Below are 17,635 nucleotides of genomic sequence, written 5' to 3'. Positions count from 1 at the left end.
AAGCTGGAGATGCTGGGGTCAGCATATTATGCTACTTGGTGATTCTTTCTTTAGGTTATGTTTTCTTTGTATAGTTCTGCTTTCTCTATCCCCACCTGCTGCCCCCTGCCCCTCATCTTCAGGAACCAGAAATGTGTTCTCATGGACAAAGTCTGTCTTCTGCCTGGTTTGGTGTTTGTTTGTTTTGAGACAAAGTCTAGGTCTTGTCCCCCAGGCTGGAGTGCAATGGCATGATCTCGGCTCACTGCAACCTCTGCCTCCCAGGTTCAAGCGATTCTCTTGCCTCAGCCTCCCAAGTAGCTGGGATTACAGGTACCTGCCACCATACCCGGCTAATTTTTGTATTTTTAGTAGAGATGGGGCTTCACCATGTTGGCCAGGCTGGTCTCAAACTCCTGACCTCAGGTGATCCACCAGCCTCAGCCTCCCAAAGTGCTGGGATTACAGGCGTGAGCCACCGCTCCTGGCCCTGCCTGTTTAGGCTTATGTGTCCCAGGCTCCCTACCTCCCCTCAGAGTTCATGTGCGGACAACTTTGCCTATCCCCAGCAGGAAATCCTCTAGTTTAGACAGCCACCTGAATGTAAGGGCTTTATTAATTGATTTCTCAAGATGTCCATTTCAAGGATATTCTAATTTTGTCATCTGGAACTCAGTAATGCCACAATTCTGAATTTCTTAGTTTCTGTAACCCAGATTCTACCATGCTGGAATTCTGTGATGCTAAGATTCCATAACTGTGAACTCCATGAATCTAGAATTTCATGATTTTTTAAAAATTGTGTTTAATGAATTTTGTTGGTAATAGTAGTCAGCACTCTCTTGGCCTCAGTTTTGTGTTTGTTTTCTAGAAGTTGCAAGTCTCAGCTCCAGGCTCTCTTCTCTGGGCACGCTGGTGCAGAGGAAGGTCATTTCCACCTCTCCCAAGGCTCAGGGGGTGGGATAGTATCCAGGGAAGCCCAGTCCTAGGGCCCAACACTCAGTCTACTCCCTCTCTCCTGAAAACTCTTACTTGGGCTTCAGTACCTGAGGGTAGCAGGAAAAGCAGTCTCCTTTGCAGTCCTTCCACCCAGCTTCCTGCCCTCCTTGCCCTGCCCCAGGGTCCAGGGAGAGAAAGTTTTGTGGGAGACTGGCCTGGCTGAATGGGTAGGTGTGGGAAGGAGGGTTAAGCACTGGGCAAAGGGCCAGTGGAGGAACCAGGGGAAATTCCCTTGGGAGCCCTGCAGCCTTCCCCAGAGGTGAGGAAGGAACAGAGGCCGGAAGTGGGGGTGTGGGTGAGGGCACTGGTAAGGGTGGGGTGACCGGTATTGCATTGTGGGGTTGGAGCTGGGCTTCCGGCCATTGACCTATTAGTGACAAGCGACCTCCAGCCTGGCGCCCCAGGGGCTGTCTGTTCGTGCCCTTACCACTGACTGTGTTCCTGTGCCTGAGTCAGACTCCCAGGAGAATCTGGGGGGCAGGAGTTGGGGTCTGGGGAACCTATTTCTCTAGAGCGGGGCCACAGAGGTGAAGAGAGGGGCCGGGACATTCCAAGGATCAGATCAGGGCTTGGGGCAGAACTGAGACTGAAGCTCCGGGCTCCTGCCTCTAGCCCAGAGCTGTTCTCTTCACGGTCCAAAGGGTCCCAGAATTATAAAGTAATACTCCCCCAACTAGCCAGGTGGTGAAACTCAGGGCTAGAGGAAGAGCCCATGCTAGGCTGCCTCCCAGGAACAGCCTGGACCTTCTTCCAGTCCTGCAGCACATGGCTGAAGCTGCCAAACCCGATTTTCCAGTGGCTGCCTGAGGCTGGCTGGAGCGGGAAGCCCTCCTCCTGGCATGAACCCTCAGGCCATCGTCCTCCTCCCCCTCACCTCCTGATTCCGTGGCTTGGCCTGGCCTGCTCCTCCTGCACCTGTGCCAACTGTCCCAGTGCGCCACCACTTCCTTCTCCACCTGCCTGCCATCTCCCCTGGGCTGCTCCCCAGGCACTGTGAGGTGTGGTCCAGAGCTGTCCATTTCTGAGCCTCAGTTTTCTCATCTATAGATGGGGAATAGTGGCCTGCCTCCCAGGGATTGACTACAGGAAGATTTCAAAGAAAAGTGAGGTGGTGGGGGGCAAGCAGTAGCTCACGTCTGTAATCCCAACATTTTGGGAGGCTGAGGCGGGAGGATCACTTGAGCCCAAGAACTGGAGTGCAGTGGCATGATCTTGGCTGCAAACTTCACCTCCCAGGTTTAAGCAATTCTCGTGCCTCAGCCTCCTGAGTAGCTGGGAGAACCTGTTTCTACAAAAAAAGTTTAAATTATCCAGGCCTGGTGGCCTGCACCTGTAGTACCAGCTACTTGTGGGACTGAGGTGGGAGGATAGATTGTGCCCAGGAGATTGAGGCTGCAGTGAGCTAAGGTCAGGCCACTGCACTCCAGTGTGAGTGACAGAGAGAAACCCTGTCCCTAAAAACTAGGCAGGGGGAAGGGCTGAGCCAGGTGGCTCATGCCTGTAATCCCTGCACTTTGGAAGACTGAGGTAGGTGGATCACTTTAGGCCAGGAGTTCAAGACCAGCCTAGCCCACATGGCAAAACCCCATCTCTACTAAAAATACAAAAATTAGCCAGGCGTGGTGGCACACGCCTGTAGTCCCAGCTACTAGAGAGGCTGAGGCACGAGAATCACTTGACTCTGGGAGAAGACGGCTGCAGTGAGACAAGATCGTGCCACTGCATTCCATCCTGGGCAACAGAGCCAGGCTCTGTCTCAAAAAAAAAAAAAAAAAAAAAAAAAAAGAAAGGAAAAAAGAAACAAACAAAGAAAAAGGAGATATGAGTATCATGGGCCACCAATTAGTTGGATGGTGTGTTAGTGCCATGTTGGGAGCACAGCCTAGGGTGTGAGAAGGAAGCACTGCTCTGTGGAATTCTGGAGATATGGTTGTTAGGATGAAGTGTGCAAGGTAAGGGCTGTATTCCCTCTGGTTTCCTCAGGTTATCTCACCTACGGGAGAAGGAAGAACAGAGAGAGGCAGAGAACATCATCTCAAACTAGGAGCCCCTGTTACCAGTGCTCAGAGCCCTCCTCACGATTTAATGAAGAGCTTGTGTAATCTGTGTAATGTGCCTCTCACTGAGCTATAATTCCTCTGGGAAAGAACTCCCACTGCCTTGCTCACTGCTGTATCTCCAGAATTTAGCACCATCCCTGGCACATAGCAGGCACTGTTGACTGACACAGAGTTGCAGATTGAAAAGCAGAAGCAGAGGCACCCTAAGGGGTGGAGATCATCTAGGTCAGCTCAGCTAACCCAGGCCCTTCCAGCCTGACAGCCTGGTGTTCTCAGCCTCCAGGGAACTCTGGCAGGGTGGGAGAGAGTGGGCTGCACCCAGTCATCCGGGAGCCACCTAAACTGAGGTGGTGGGTGCCCTCTGGCTGCTGCTGCCTCTGGGAGCCTAGATGGGGAGGAGAATTAAGAACCTGAAGGGGGAGGGGCAGTGAAGAAGCCATCATTGCAGATACAGCTAAAAATAGCTGGAAGAGATGATGTCATCTGGTTCCCACAGCTTAGCACCCCCATCATACACACACTCGAGCACAAACACACACTCTCACAGACACAGATACACACAGACACAAGTGTGGGCATGAGTGCATGCACACACACATACTACACACTCATATAGGGGAGGTAGGCTTCTGGGTCCCAGGGCCGCAGGGGCAGGGAAGTCTGGTGAGTGTGTCTGCATGCGTGTATGTCTGTGTGTGCCTGGGTTTGCATGAGTGTGAAGGCATGTGTCTGCATCTGGATGCTTGTGTGCTTGTGTCTGGGTGCATGCATGTTTCTGTGTTCATTTAGAGGCATGCGTATGTGTTGTTATATACATCGTGTGGGGATCTATGCATTTGTGTCTGCGTATATCTGCTTATAGTATGTGCTTGCATGTATGTGTGTGGTTGTTGCAGTATGTGTCTATGAGTTCACTTATATTTACATGTCTGTATGTGTTTGTGAACTGTGTCATGTATCTTTATATGTATGGCCCCTCTTGGGCCCTTGAGCATGGCCCAAGCACCTTCTAGCTTCGGCTGATGTTCAGCAACCCCCATCCCATAACCTGAGGAGCCCAGCACTGTCTGGGCATGGTGTGTCGGTGAATTCTCTGCCTCAACCCCCCTTAGGGTCCCAGTCTCTGGCAAGAGTTGGGGTTGATAGACATAAGCACAATTCACTTTCCCTTCACAGGCAGCAAAGGACATTAGCCAGACTTCCTGAACCCCAGGGAGCCAGGCCACCAAAGGTCTCAGGGTTCACTCCCTTCCCTAGCCCCCTGGGAAGGTAGGCCTGGAAATGGAGCCAGATCTCGGACTGGTGCGACACACATTAGCCCATGCATAATGCAACATATTAGAGACAGAGTCCCACAAAATGTTCCCAGCTACTAAGACACAACCCCACAGAAACCCGGTTACAGCCAGTGACAAATGAGCACACACTCAGAAATCAAAATGGAAAATCCCCAGGCCGGAGAGCTTAGCACCCTCCCTACTTTCTGGGCTCAAACTCAGTCTTGCCCCACCCCTAAGCACCCCAGCTCAGCTGCCGGTTCTGGAAAACACTGACCTCAGAGAATGGTTGAAGGGCTGAAGGTAGTATGCCTTTCTCAGAATCTCATCCTTCTCCATGTTCTCCTCCTTTAGGCTGTTCCCCATCCCCCTCCTGACCTTCACTTTTCTTACCAGGGCTGATGTCCTCTCCGGCACACCCATACCCTCACAAACACTCCTTGACACTCACAGTCAGTCACAGAGGCATATTAAATCACAAAGGCACATTCAGCCACATCTGCTGATGCCTCAGACACACACACCAGCAGCTACACCTACACGCTGACCATCACAGGCACACAGAGGCACATCCACCTCACATCCACCTCATACTTGTGTACTCTCAGGGTTCAGTCTTTCAACCTATCCCTCTCTGATCTGTGCCTCCCAATACCTTCCAAGATGTTTACAGAGACCCTTCTTCCTGTGCAGTTAGGAGTGTAAGACAAGAGAGCCCCTACTTCATGGGGCAGATCAAGAGCTGAGACCAAAGATGGTCTATGTTGCTGACCTTGTCCTGTCCTCCTACTGTCTTAAACTATGATCCCTGCTGTGGTCACTGAAGCCTTTCCCTGTAAGTATTCAGCCCTAACCCTCCCCTCACACCCTGCATAGTCAGCTGGTTAACACCTCTGTGTGGAATAAGGCAGTTTGAGCAGAATGATTGTATTTGTTGTTCACCACCCACACAGCCCTCAGGAGATGCAGGTCCAGGGCAAGCCAAGCTTCTGGGTTAGCTTCTGGGCACTTCTAGAGGATCAGAAAAATCCCAGGTTGCCTGAGATGTCTGAGAACTGAAGAGAGGAAGGAGAGGGAAGAGTTTGAGGAAGGAAGCAGTTCTGGAAGTTCCCTGCCCCTTGGATTCAGCCCCTCCCCAAACCCTCTGCTTCCAGCCAATCCATCCTCCATTAAGGCTGTCAGCACTTTGGGGTGCCTGCCATCAGGAGTCCCCCATATATGTAGGGGTGCTATTTCACAGAGATCATCCTTTGGCGTGTCTAAACAGAACCAGGTAGGGAAATCTTCAGTGGCTCTGTTTTTTTTTTTTTTTCTTGAGAGAGACAGAGTCTCGCTCTGTCACCCAGCCTGGAGTGCAGTGGCGCGATCTTGGCTCACTGCAACCTCTGCCTCCTGGGTTCAAGCGATTCTCCTGCCTCAGCCTCCCAAGTAGCTGGGACTAAAGGCGCGTGCCACCACGCTCGGCTAATTTTTTTTTGTATTTTTAGTAGAGACGGGATTTCACCGTGTTAGCCAGGATGGTCTCGATCTCCTGACCTTGTGATCTGCCCGCCTTGGCCTCCCAAAGTGCCGGGATTACAGGTGTGAGCTACCGCGCCCGGCCTAGTGGCTCTGTTTTTTAAAACCCCACCCTGGCTCACAGGCCCCCTGGCTAACCTTGAGGTGGGAAGATCCACACTATGGTGGTGTCAGTGTGGGTGTTGTTGATACCCATGGCCCTGGTGGCAGGATTGATGGCTGCACTGCTGGCAGTTCGACCTCGGAGACCCTGCTGATATCTTCTGCGGCTACACTTGAACATTCTGGGAAACCGGGGCCTGGGCCAGCCCATACCTGGCCTGCGGTAGGGGGAACGCATGCCCTGGGGCCGAGGGCCACGGACAAGCTGAGATGGCCCCATGGGCACAGGGAGCTTCTGCAGTGTGACTGGGGGTGCTGTTGGCCAGGGTAGCTGAGGCCTCTATGACATACAAAGTCTTCATTCACAAGGGCAGGGCCCTTTATTACAAGTTGTGGGCCCTGGCCCCTCCTCATGGGTCAGGCTCCTTCACAATCTTCTCTATTGGGTCTGGCCTAAAAGCCAGCCCAAGAGCCAGACAGCCTCAGTTTGGCCCCTTAGGAAAAGAGGCCCTAGACGGGGAACTCACTTCCTCACTTTCTCACTTATCCATATAGTAACAATATTAACAATGTTTTTTGAACACTTACTATGTGCCAGACACTGTGCTGAGCACTTTACCAACGTTATCTCATTTAATCTCAGCTACTTTACAAGGATATGCCATCATTATAACTATTTATATACAGTCAATTCTCATTATTCCCAGTAATGTTCTATAAAGTCGCCACAAACACTAAATACTGAACAAAGGGTAAATGCAAGGTTAGGTTCCTGAAACCCTCTGATCACAATATTTTTGTCAACTGATCTATACATATAACCTGATTTTATGTGTGGAGACACCTTATTTAATGTATATTGTTGGCCGGGCGTGGTGGGTCAAGCCTGTAATCTCAGCACTTTGGGAGGCCGAGGTGGGCGGATCACCCGAGGTCAGGAGTTCAAGACCAGCCTGGTTAACATGGCAAAACCCCGTCTCTACTAAAAATACAAAAATTAGCTGGGTGTGGTGGTGGGTGCCTGTAGTCCCAGCTACTTGGGAGGCTGAGACAGGAGAATAGCTTGAACCCGGGAGGTGGAGATTACAGTGAGCCCAGATTGCGCCATTGCACTCCAGCCTGGGCAACAAGAGTGAAACTCTGTCTCAAAAAAAAAATTTTATATATATATATATATAGTTGAGTCATTGACATTGAACTCACGGCCAACAGCATTATAACTTGTGCCTGAATGAAACTTATCTAAAGCACGTATTTCCCCTATAAGGCACATCACAGCCTTCTTGCTCTTAGAAACACTGAAGAGCACTTCAGCACTATAACTGGGGACCATTTTAGAGAGTAAAATCACCAGCAAAAAACACTAAAAAATGTGAGAATATGCGGCACTAAATAGACCACCAAAAAGCACATTTGTTTACTCTATGAAAACTGAAATAAGAAGACAGAGTCCTATTGTTCAACAGACCTCAGCTGGAAATAGGTGTGTTGGACAGCTGAAATTTTTTGCCTTTCTGCTTATGTCCATGAATGACTGAAAAAGTACCACAAGTACTGGTTTGGGAATTACAAATAAATTTCAGTAAGCAGGCAAATTCACAGGTATGGAATCTGTGAATATTAAGGATCCACTGTATAAGGAAACTGGGGCTCAGTGAGGTGAAGTCACACAATTAGAGGCAGGCAGGAAGCAAATCCATGATGATCAAGATCCAAAACCCAGAGCACTTAATTCTCATTATTCTGCACTCATTCATTCAGGAAATGTTCACTAACAACTTCATATGTGCTGAGCACCAGGGCCATAGATGAATGTAATCTGGTCCCAATTCTTCCTGAGAATGAAAGAGAAAGGTGCCAGGTGCGGTGGCTCATGCCTGTAATCCCAGCACTTTGGGAGCCTGAGGTGGGTGGATGACTTCAGGTCAGGAGCTCAAGAGCAGCTTGGCCAACATGGTGAAACCCTGTCTCTACTAAAAATACAAAAATTAGCCGGGTGTGGTGGTGTGCACCTATAATACCAGCTACTCAGGAGGCTGAGGCAGGAGAATCGCTTGAAACTGGGAGGCGGAGGTTGCAGTGAGCCAAGATTGCGCCACTGCATTCCAGCCTGGGCAACAGAGTGAGATTCTGTCAAAAAAAAAAAAAAAAAAAAAAGACCTTCTCCTTCTCCTTCGACTCCTCAGTCCCTTCTTCCTTTCCCCCTTACTCTGCTCCTCAAAGGCCCCCTTCCCAGCTTCATCCTCCTTTCTGTTCCTGCGGGATTCTGTGGGACCCTTAGTACCACCCTCATAAACCTCATCTTTCCCCCATCCCCTCCTCCAGCCTCTACTCTTGCCATCCTCAGTCTTAGAATATGACCCTGCTTCCATCAACTTCTAGCAACTGTAACTATAAACTGACCTGCCCCTGCTCCTCCTCTTCCTCAGGTCAGACCAAGGCCTCTTCCCTTGCTCTTTATAGAAGCCAGCCTTGTCTGCCTCCTTAGAGATTCCATCAGTGTAGATAGTCTGCCTGGTGGTTAAGACGTAGACTCTGGTGCCAGACTAACTGGGATTGAATCCTGGCTCTGCCACTTACAAGCTTTGTGATCATGGCAAGTACCTGACCCTTTGGTGCTTCTATTTCCCCATATTTAAAAATGGAGATAAGGAAGTCTATCTCATGGGATGGTTGTGAAGAGGAAAAAAAGCCTTAATATATACAAGACATTTAAAATATGATCAGTATTATTAGTGTAGTCTGTAATACTATTAGCCCCTCTCTCTTCTGTCTCTTCAGCTGCCTCCTTCCACTATAAAAACAAAACAAACTTAGAAATCCACTTCCTCAGCTAGGCACAGTGGCTGATGCCTGTAATTCCATCATTTTGGGAGGCTGAGGCAAGAGGATCACTTGAGCCCAGTTCAAGACCAGCCTGGACAGCACAGCAAGACCTCATCTGTTTAAAAAAAAAAAAAAAAAATTTGCTTGACGTGGCGGCAAATACCTGTGGTCCCAGCTACTTGGGAGGCTGAGGATCATTTGAGCTCAGGAGGGCAAGGCTGCAGTGAGCCGTGATGGTGCCACTACACTCCAACCTGGGCAACAGAGCAAGATCCTGTCTCAAAAAAAAAAAAATCAATTTCCTCCATCTCATAGCCCCACTGCCTGTGACTTTGACCTTCTTGCTCTGTGCTCATTCCCTACTGTCCCTTCCTTCTAGAGCAGGAAGAAAATCTCACTTGAAAAGCCCAGAACTATTCTGTTACACAGAAGACCAGGAAACAGAAGTTTAAAACCAAGTCTAAGAAAAGTCCCCAGGGTCATACAGTTCATAAGCGACAGAGCCAGGATTCCAGCACCTGGTCTGAATGACCCGGAAGCCAGCCAGGACTTTTCCCCGTGCCTCTACATCAGGAGTGCTGGAGCAGGAAGCGGTCAGGCAGCCCCACTAGGAGTAACAAAGATGGGATCACAGAGCCTTGGAACTGGGGGGTGGCTCCTTCATGGGACCATGGTGCCACCTACTGGCAGAAAGGGAAGGGGTGTACACAGAGCGTACACAGAGCGCTAAGAGAAGACTGGGAAGGGGAAAAAGAAAAAGATGGGGAGGGAGAGGAGATGGAAAGATGAAGGGAGGGGAAAAATGGGGAATGTGAGGTTTTATGGAGGGAAGAGGATTAGGAACTATTTGCTACTCAGAGGAGAGAGCGGAAGTTGCCAAATCTCAGTCATTTCCTTGAAAGTGAGTGAGAGAGAGAGAAAGAGAGAGAGGAAGTATGTGTGTGTGTGTGTGTTTGTGTGCGTGTGTGTGTGTGTGAGAGAGAGAGATACTTAAGTATGTACATCAGATATTATTCTGTTGTTTGTTAGTTGCTGGGAGTCAGTCCACAAAGAATTTAGTGTGCGTGTGTGCGCATGCATGCGCACACACACAAGTGCATTCAGGAACACTAGTACATGTTTACGTATGTAACTGGGCGCTTGCTGTATGAACATCAGGATGGCAGCACGGGCAGATGCGTGTGCATGTAAGTGTGAGCACAGAGGGTGTGTATGAGTGTATCAGCAAATGCAGGGTAAGAAGCACATTACAGTGTTGTGGTGGAGGGCACGCAGACATTCTGGGGAGCCACTTGCCCCACCCCTGGGCTGCTTCTTCTTGAGATCAGGAGGGGCGTTGCCCAGGGCTGGTGTTGCCAGGTGGAGGCCTGCTGAGGCGGTGGTTGTAGGGATCTGTCTCCAGGCAGCAGGGGGCAGCAGGGGCAAGGGGAGGCTAACTGGCCACGGGTGGGGCCAGCAGGCGGGCAGAAGGAGGCTTTAAAGCGCCTACCCTGCCTGCAGGTGAGCAGTGGTGTGTGAAAGCCAGGCGTCCCTCTGCCTGCCCACTCAGTGGCAACTCCTGGGAGCTGTTCTGTCCTTTGTGGAGCCTCAGCAGTTCCCTCTTTCAGAACTCGCTGCCAAGAGCCCTGAACAGGTAATGGGATAGGGATAGAGATTATCCTGTGAAGAGATATCAATCTGGAAACAGGTCTGGGGAGCTGGAGGGGCTCTAGTGAGGGTTCTGGGAGGGTCTGGGGTTAGTGTTGGGGGGAGCGCAGGATATACAGGTGCCAGGAAAGAGCATGGAGTGACCTGCAGCGTGGGAGTCAGGCTGGGTGTGCAGGTGGAGGAACCTAGGGTGTTAGGATCTCAGAGTGTCAGGTGCTGGTGGAGGTCCTGGGTAGTATAGAGGGGTAAGGGTGTTAGGATAGAAACTGGGAAAAGGTCTGTGTCAGACCAGGTACAGGAGAAGCTTGGTGAGATATGGGTTCAGGATCCTGGGGTCTGGCATATCTGGCTGAATATCTGAAGCCAGGGCCAGCCCAGGTGGGGCCAGGGGAAAGAAGGCCCTAACTCGCACATGTCTGCCTCCCAGGAGCCACCATGCAGTGCTTCAGTTTCATTAAGACCATGATGATCCTCTTCAATTTGCTCATCTTTGTAAGTATGGACGTTGTGGACTCTTTGGGGCTCCCTATAGGAGCAGGTCACAAGCTGAGCAGAGACTAAGCTGGGGAATGGGAGACTGCTATGCCCAGGCTTCGTCCTGCATGTGTCCCCTTATGAGTGGGATGCAAAGGTCTCCCCAAATGCTGCTGATTCCTAGTCCCAGCAGCAGCCAGGCTGCCATACAGTGGCGTGTGTGAAAAAGGGGATGGAGAAGCTAGGGGCACCCCCTCTCTCCCACAAAGCTTTAGCCTAGGCTTCAGGCAGGGCAGAGTAAGCTACCAGGAATGATTCTCCACCCTTTATAGGCACTGGGGGCCCAGAAAATAGAAGGGCTCCACCCAAGTTTACCTACCACAGAAGGAAATTCAGTACAGAGGAAATTCTTCCGTATGACGGGGAGCTGAAAGGAGGGAGGGCCTACCTCTCATCAGAGCAACAGCCCTTATTCATTCGACAAACATTCATGTCTAGGATACCATGATGGGTGCTGGGGTGGGAGGTAAGCAAAGCCTTTCTCTGCCCCGAAGGATCTCAGCTCCAATAAGCCAGATAGGCAGATAATAACAACACAGTGTGTTTGCGCTTAGGACGGAGGTTATGGGAGTCTGAACTCAGCCTGGTTGGAGAATACTTCCTGGAGGAAATAGCTGAAGCTGGGAAATTGCACTTGGTGGGGGAGTTATAAAGCATGCATAAAGGGCCAGAAGTAATGAAACTTGATATCGTTCAGAAAACCAGAAACATTGCATAGGGCATGTTTGAGAAGCTGAGCCATGAGGCGTAAATCCTGGAGATGGTGGTGGAGATAGGGAGAAATGGACAAAGTGGACAAAGGACAAAGCTCTAGGATGATGGCTGAGGGGTAGAAGAAGGGGCAAGGGAGACAGAGGTCTTGGAGATGATGCCCATATCTCTGGCATGAGCAACCCAGATGGCAGGGGGTTGGGCCCGGTTTGTGGGAGGGGATGTCCCACTAGCAGCTTTGTACCCAGTGGAGGTGCAGCTCAGATTGGAGCTGGCCATGGGTATTTGAAAATCATGTGCACACAGGTAACCACTGAAGCCATGGGAATGGATGAGAACACTTGGAAAGTGAACTCTGGGAAACCCAATTTGTTAGGGATAAGCAAAAAAAAAAAAAAAAAACAAAAAAAAAAACAAAAAACCACTGTGAAGGAGATGGAGAAGGAGCAGTGGGAGGGGGAGAGGAAAACAAGGAGAGCAAGCTATCAGAGAGGTCAAGGAGAATATGGCCCATGAAATGTTGACTGGATTTAGCACAGGATGTCACCAGAGACCTAAGCCACATTAGAGTAGGTTAGTGTAAGTAAAAGTGAGGAAGTGGGCCAGGTGCAGTAGCTCACGACTGTAATCCCAGCACTCTGGGAAGCTGAGGCAGGCAGATTAGTTGAGCTCAGGAGTTCGAGACTAGCCTGGCCAATATGGTGAAACCCTGTCTCTACTAAAAATACAAAAATTAGCTGGATGTGGTGGCGCATGCCTGTAATTCCAGCTACTCAGGAGGCTGAGGAAGGACAATCACTTGAACCCAGGAGGTGGAGGTTGCAGTGAGCCAAGATCACACCACTGCACTCCAGCCTGGGCGACAGAGTTTATGTATGTACTGATTAGTTTAGAAGCACGGGTAGACTCTCTAGTTCTGATGTGGTCTGTGCCTTGGGCTTCCTTTGGCTGCAGGGAACTTGTGTTTTTGTTGTTGTTGTTGTTGTTGTTTGTTTCTTTGAGACAGGATCTTGCTCTGTCACCAAAACTGGAGTGCAGTGGCATGATCATGGCTTACTGGTGTCAACCTCCTGGGTTCAAGGGATTCCCCTACCTCATTCAGCCTCCTGGGTATCTAGGACTACAGGAGTGTGCCACCATGCTCAGCTAATTAAAAAAATTTTTTTTTGTAGAGGCGCTCTCACTATATTGCCCAGGCTGGTCTCGAACTCCTGGGCTTAAAGTGATTCTCCCACCTCGGCCTCCCAAAATGCTGGGATTACAGGCGTGAGCTACTGTGCCAGTCCTGAACTAGTCTTTATCCCTGTATGTGGAGGAAGCAATATTCCAGGGATTTGGACAGGAGAGGCTATGCCCTGAGAGGGTTAAAGGCAAATCCGGTTTGATTTCTGGCCTCTGTTACCCAGACCTTGCCAGGCTGGGCAGAGCAGGATAGGGCAGACCTCCAGCTCCATGAAATTTGACCCTGCAGGCTAGAAGTCCAGCTTTCTGTCCTTGGGCAAACATGCCTGGAATCCAGCCACAATCTGCCACCTCACTTCCCGTTCTAGCCTCAGTTTTTATAGCTGGCAAGTGAGGACTAGTCACCAAGGTGGTGTCAGGCTGATTCATCCACTGAAGCCCTGGGCCGGGAGGCTTTGCTCTAAGATCTGTGGGAACTGCGCAGGGCCCTCCTCAATCTGGGCCTCAGGATTCCCCCTGAGATTTGGAGTTGAGCTAGACAGCCTTTAAGAGAAGCTCTGGCTGTATTCCCACTGGTGCCTCACTTTCCTCTTGTGAGGCAAGGAGTTCTTGTCTATATGAGGGGCAGGCCTGAAGTTGGATTCTGGAGGGGAGCCAAATGGGGCCTCAGGTGGGTGAACCTTCTCAACCTCCTCCCTCTCCAAGGTTGCCAGCAGGTGGAACCTCAGCCACGCCTCCATTACTATGGTGACTATTGAGCCTGTTCTGCTACCACCCCCGTCTCCACCTATCAGAGGACAGAGGTGTTCTAGGCACCCATCGCTCAGAAAGGAAATAGGAGGCTGGGCCCTCATCCGCCTATTTGCAATCCTAGCTATGTGGCAGGACCCTGGCAGCAGTGAGGGAAAGTCTTGCTCCTCCCCTCATCCTGAGGATATTTCTAGAACCCCTGATCTCCTTTATATCTGCCCAGGTGTGCAGCCTGGTCCTAGCTGTGCATATCCCAGCTCCCATTTTTCTGGCTCTAGAGGATGTTTCCCTCCTTACAGGATGAGGTTTTAGACTCCCAAGCCAATAAAGAGGGAAGTTTCTCAGCTCCCATCCTTCTTACTCAACTGTGTGGTAGTAAGCTACTTGCCAGCACTGTTTAAGGCCTGCCTGACCTCTCTCTTCCCAGCTGTGTGGTGCGGCCCTGTTGGCAGTGGGCATCTGGGTGTCAATCGATGGGGCATCCTTTCTGAAGATCTTCGGGCCGCTGTCGTCCAGTGCCATGCAGTTTGTCAACGTGGGCTACTTCCTCATCGCAGCCGGCGTTGTGGTCTTTGCTCTTGGTTTCCTGGGCTGCTATGGTGCTAAAACTGAGAGCAAGTGTGCCCTCATGACGGTGTGTCAAACCCAGCTCCACAGGCCGATGACCAAGAGTCCCCTCGCCCTTGACACCAGGCTCTGGGACCCCCCTAGGCTAAGGCCTCTGTCTCACTTTTCCGGGGGGGTGGATTAGGGCAAGGAGGGCATGAGGGACTGTCTCTCCCTAAAACCCAGACCCCTGTTCCCCACTCAGTTCTTCTTCATCCTCCTCCTCATCTTCATTGCTGAGGTTGCAGCTGCTGTGGTCGCCTTGGTGTACACCACAATGGTGAGACGCTGGGATGAGGAAGGGAAGAAGATTGGGCAAAACCCTGGGAGTGGGCTGTGGCCTGTGAATGGCCACCTTCTGTACCAGCCCCTAAACACTGTCCTGCCTCACCCAGGCTGAGCACTTCCTGACATTGTTGGTAGTGCCTGCCATCAAGAAAGACTACGGTTCCCAGGAAGACTTCACTCAAGTGTGGAACACTACCATGAAAGGGGTAAGGTTGGCTGGGGGAGGTTTTAGGGTGGAGAGAAAGAAGCAAGGCCCCACCTCCACCCTCATCTTGTCTCCAGCTCAAGTGCTGTGGCTTCACCAACTATACGGATTTTGAGGACTCACCCTACCTCAAAGAGAACCATGCCTTTCCCCCATTCTGCTGCAATGACAACATCACCAACACAGCCAATGACACCTGCACCAAGCAAAAGGCTGAGGACCAAAAAGTAGAGGTGTGGGCTGGTATGAGTGGGTGGGGACTGTTTTCATGGACTTGGAGTGGCAAACGGGATGGGAGTAGGGCAGCTGCCAACTATAAATGCTCTTTTCTCTTCCTGAAGGGTTGCTTCAATCAGCTTTTGTATGACATCCGAACTAATGCAGTCACCGTGGGTGGTGTGGCAGCTGGAATTGGGGGCCTTGAGGTAAGCAGATGAGGAGGCTGGGACTGGGACATGGGCGTGAGACCAGGGCTGCTCAACCCATCTGAGGCCTCTCTGGAGGAAACAGACTTCTAACTGGGCCTCAGGTAGGGTGTCTGTGGGACAGGCTTCAGGATCCCTATCATGTCCCCTCATCTCTCCCTGTTCCTCCCTCTCCAGCTGGCTGCCATGATTGTGTCCATGTATCTGTACTGCAATCTACAATAAGTCCACTTCTGCCTCTGCCACTACTGCTGCCACATGGGAACTGTGAAGAGGCACCCTGGCAAGAAGCAGTGATTGGGGGAGGGGACAGGACCTAACAATGTCACTTGGGCCAGAGTGGACCTGCCCTTTCTGCTCCAGACTTGGGGCTAAATAGGGACCACTCCTTTTAGGCAGTGCCTGACTTTCCTTCCATTGGTGGGTGGATGGGTGGGGGGCATTCCAGAGCCTCTAAGGTGGCCAGTTCTGTTGCCCATTCCCCCAGTCTATTAAACCCTTGATATGCCCCCTAGGCCTAGTGGTGATCCCAGTGCTCTACTGGGGGATGAGAGAAAGGCATTTTATAACGTGGGCATAAGTGAAATCAGCAGAGCCTCTGGGTGGATGTGTAGAAGGCACTTCAAAATACATAGACCAGTTACAATGTTGCCAGTTGGACTCTTCATGTATCCTTGGGGAGAGGGGCCTAAACTGGCCACGGATTCCTGTGGGGCTGCCAACTCAGAAGGCCCTGTAAAGGAGGGAAGTAGGGTGGGGTTGGGGGTCAGAAGTGGTTATTTCTCCCCTTCATTTGGGTTCCAGGCCTTGGAGGGAAACTAAGAGGGATGGCTGAGAGGGCATGACGAAGTACAGTTGGGTTAGGCCAGTCTGCCTCCTTATAATGGGGAGAACTTTGGACTGAAACTACCCTCTCCTGGGTGGGGGCACTGGACTGGAAAGCTATGAAAATAACAAGCTTGTGACGAATTCTTACCAGGGCAATGGGAAAGGGTCACTCCTTAGGTTCTGTGAAGCCCTTCGGGAGCCCCCTTCCTAGGGTCCAGGCTGCCTACCTTTCCCACTTAGGCAAAACCCCAGATCTGTCCCTGCTTCTGGGATCTCAGCAAGCACTTCATTTTTTCCTTGCTGCTGGCCTACCTGGTGTTCTTCAGACCTCATCTCTTTTTCTTTTCTTTTCTTTTTTTTTTTTTTTTTGAGACAGTTTCACTCTTGTTGCCCAGGGTGGAGTGCAATGGTGTGATCTCGGCTCACTGCAGACTCTGCCTCCGGATTCAAGCAGTTCTTCTGCCTCAGCTGGGATTACAGGCAACTGCCACCACGCCCGGCTAATTTTTGTTTTGGTTTTTCTTTTTTTTTTTTTTTTTTGAGACAGACAGTCTCGCTGTTGCCCAGGCTGAAGTGCAGTGGCGCGATCTCGGTTCACTGCAGGCTCCGCCCCCTGGGGTTCACGCCATTCTCCTGCCTCAGCCTCCCGAGTAGCTGGGACTACAGGCGCCCGCCACCTCGCCCGGCTAATTTTTTGTATTTTTAGTAGAGACAGGGTTTCACCGTGTTAGCCAGGATGGTCTCGATCTCCTGACCTTGTGATCCGCCCACCTCGGCCTCCCAAAATGCTGGGATTACAGGCGTGAGCCACCATGCCCGGCCACGCCCGGCTAATTTTTTATATTTTTAGTAGAGACAGGGTTTCACCATGTTGGCCAGGCTGGTCTCAAACTCCTGACCTCAGGTGATCCACCTGCCTCGGCCTCCCAAAGTGCTGGGATTACAGGCGTGAGCCACCTCACCTGGTCTAGACCTCATCTCTTCTTTAGCCCTAACCATCCCTATGCTCCAGGTAGGAAACTAGGGATAGGAAAGGCCAAGCTACTTGCCCCAGTCCCACAGGCTTCCGTGAAGAGCTCAGCCTAGATTTGGGCCCAGAACTTCAGCACCTGGTGTAGTCCTGGCTGACATGGTACTAGTTCCACTTGAAGGGGCAGCTGGCCAGAATGTCTGATATAGACCTGATCACTGTTGAGCCAGGAGTGAGAGGCCTGAGGCAGGCTATGGCGAGAGGGTACAGTGTCTGCTAACAAGCAAAGCCCAGCCTAACAAACCAGTCCCCCTCCTTACTTCCCTTTGACCCCTGGAATTCTCTTCCTGAGCTTTTCCAGGGCAGCCCAGAACCACCACCCCCTTGCTGAGCCCAGAAAGGAAGAGGGACCTGGCCAGAACCAAACAGTGCCTTAGAGCTGGTCTGTGAGGGCCAGACCAGGAGCCTGCCAGGGTGCGGGACAGGGAGAGGAGCTAGCCTGCCTCACCCCTTCACCACCATACTGTGCCTCTCACACTTCTCCTCCGCCAGGTGCCTGTGTGGAGGCTGCATGGGATTTGTTTGCCCAGGGCGGGCCTCTACCTCATCATGGGCTAATTGCTGCTCAACCTGGCTATTGTGCCACCTCAGGCACTATCTCCAGCTCCAGCAAACACTGAAGGCGTCAGGGTGGCGAGATATGTCCAAGCGACATACCACCCGTGCTG

At 51.2% G+C, this 17,635-nt stretch overlaps 3 protein-coding genes across 11 annotated transcripts in view; 1 reads left to right on the top strand and 2 right to left on the bottom strand.

Moving 5' to 3' along the window:
• Positions 1 to 4,738, bottom strand: part of PIK3R3 (phosphoinositide-3-kinase regulatory subunit 3) — a 133,653-nt gene extending 128,915 nt beyond the window's left edge. The window contains exon 1 of one of the 3 annotated variants that reach the window (XM_054544938.1): positions 4,593 to 4,738. The gene's annotated coding sequence lies outside the window, so the exon portion shown is untranslated. The remainder of the gene's footprint in view (positions 1 to 4,592) is intronic. The other 2 variants (XM_063721960.1, XM_054545009.2) reach the window with 2 other exon arrangements.
• P3R3URF (PIK3R3 upstream open reading frame) lies at positions 768 to 6,302 on the bottom strand. 2 transcript variants are annotated; one of them, XM_054535479.2, is made up of 3 exons: positions 5,972 to 6,282; positions 1,853 to 2,058; positions 768 to 1,025 (listed from the first exon to the last, which is right to left on the bottom strand). In XM_054535479.2, exons 1-3 carry the CDS (start codon positions 6,213 to 6,215, stop codon positions 1,008 to 1,010), a joined length of 468 nt encoding a protein of 155 aa, XP_054391454.1. In that variant the 5' UTR covers positions 6,216 to 6,282; the 3' UTR covers positions 768 to 1,007. The 2 variants fall into 2 exon arrangements, with proteins under 2 accessions (XP_054391454.1, XP_054391456.1); XM_054535481.1 differs by lacking the exons at positions 768 to 1,025; positions 1,853 to 2,058 and adding an exon at positions 5,227 to 5,370 and having other exon boundaries at positions 5,972 to 6,302.
• On the top strand, positions 4,764 to 15,759 carry TSPAN1 (tetraspanin 1). Of its 6 annotated transcripts, none has more exons than XM_054557196.1 (10): positions 4,816 to 5,150; positions 9,141 to 9,354; positions 10,262 to 10,394; positions 10,836 to 10,900; positions 14,013 to 14,219; positions 14,397 to 14,471; positions 14,587 to 14,685; positions 14,762 to 14,917; positions 15,026 to 15,109; positions 15,287 to 15,759. In XM_054557196.1, the coding sequence occupies exons 4-10, from the start codon at positions 10,844 to 10,846 to the stop codon at positions 15,332 to 15,334; spliced, it is 726 nt and encodes a 241-aa protein (XP_054413171.1). In that variant the 5' UTR covers positions 4,816 to 5,150; positions 9,141 to 9,354; positions 10,262 to 10,394; positions 10,836 to 10,843; the 3' UTR covers positions 15,335 to 15,759. The 6 variants fall into 6 exon arrangements, with proteins under 6 accessions (XP_054413140.1, XP_009249003.1, XP_054413171.1 ...); XM_054557233.1 differs by having other exon boundaries at positions 4,855 to 5,150; positions 8,717 to 9,354; XM_009250728.3 differs by lacking the exon at positions 9,141 to 9,354 and having other exon boundaries at positions 4,776 to 5,150.
• The last annotated feature ends 1,876 nt before the right edge of the window (positions 15,760 to 17,635 follow it).

Source organism: Pongo abelii, chromosome 1 (assembly GCF_028885655.2).
Source record: "Pongo abelii isolate AG06213 chromosome 1, NHGRI_mPonAbe1-v2.0_pri, whole genome shotgun sequence".
NCBI classification, from domain to species: domain Eukaryota; kingdom Metazoa; phylum Chordata; class Mammalia; order Primates; family Hominidae; genus Pongo; species Pongo abelii.
This window is presented reverse-complemented; position numbering and strand designations above follow the sequence as displayed.

Bases quoted from the DNA above. Each gene is read 5' to 3' on its own strand.
- P3R3URF (XM_054535479.2), bottom strand. From the start codon at position 6,215: ATGGGGCCATCTCAGCTTGTCCGTGGCCCTCGGCCCCAGGGCATGCGT. The intron at 2,059-5,971 runs GTTAGCCAGGGG...ATCTTCCTGTAG, and splicing joins GTGGATCTTCCCACCTCAAG to TCAATCCCTGGGAGGCAGGC.
- TSPAN1 (XM_054557165.1), top strand. From the start codon at position 10,844: ATGCAGTGCTTCAGTTTCATTAAGACCATGATGATCCTCTTCAATTTG. The intron at 10,901-14,012 runs GTAAGTATGGAC...CTCTCTTCCCAG, and splicing joins TCTTCAATTTGCTCATCTTT to CTGTGTGGTGCGGCCCTGTT. The intron at 14,686-14,761 runs GTAAGGTTGGCT...TCTTGTCTCCAG, and splicing joins GGAACACTACCATGAAAGGG to CTCAAGTGCTGTGGCTTCAC.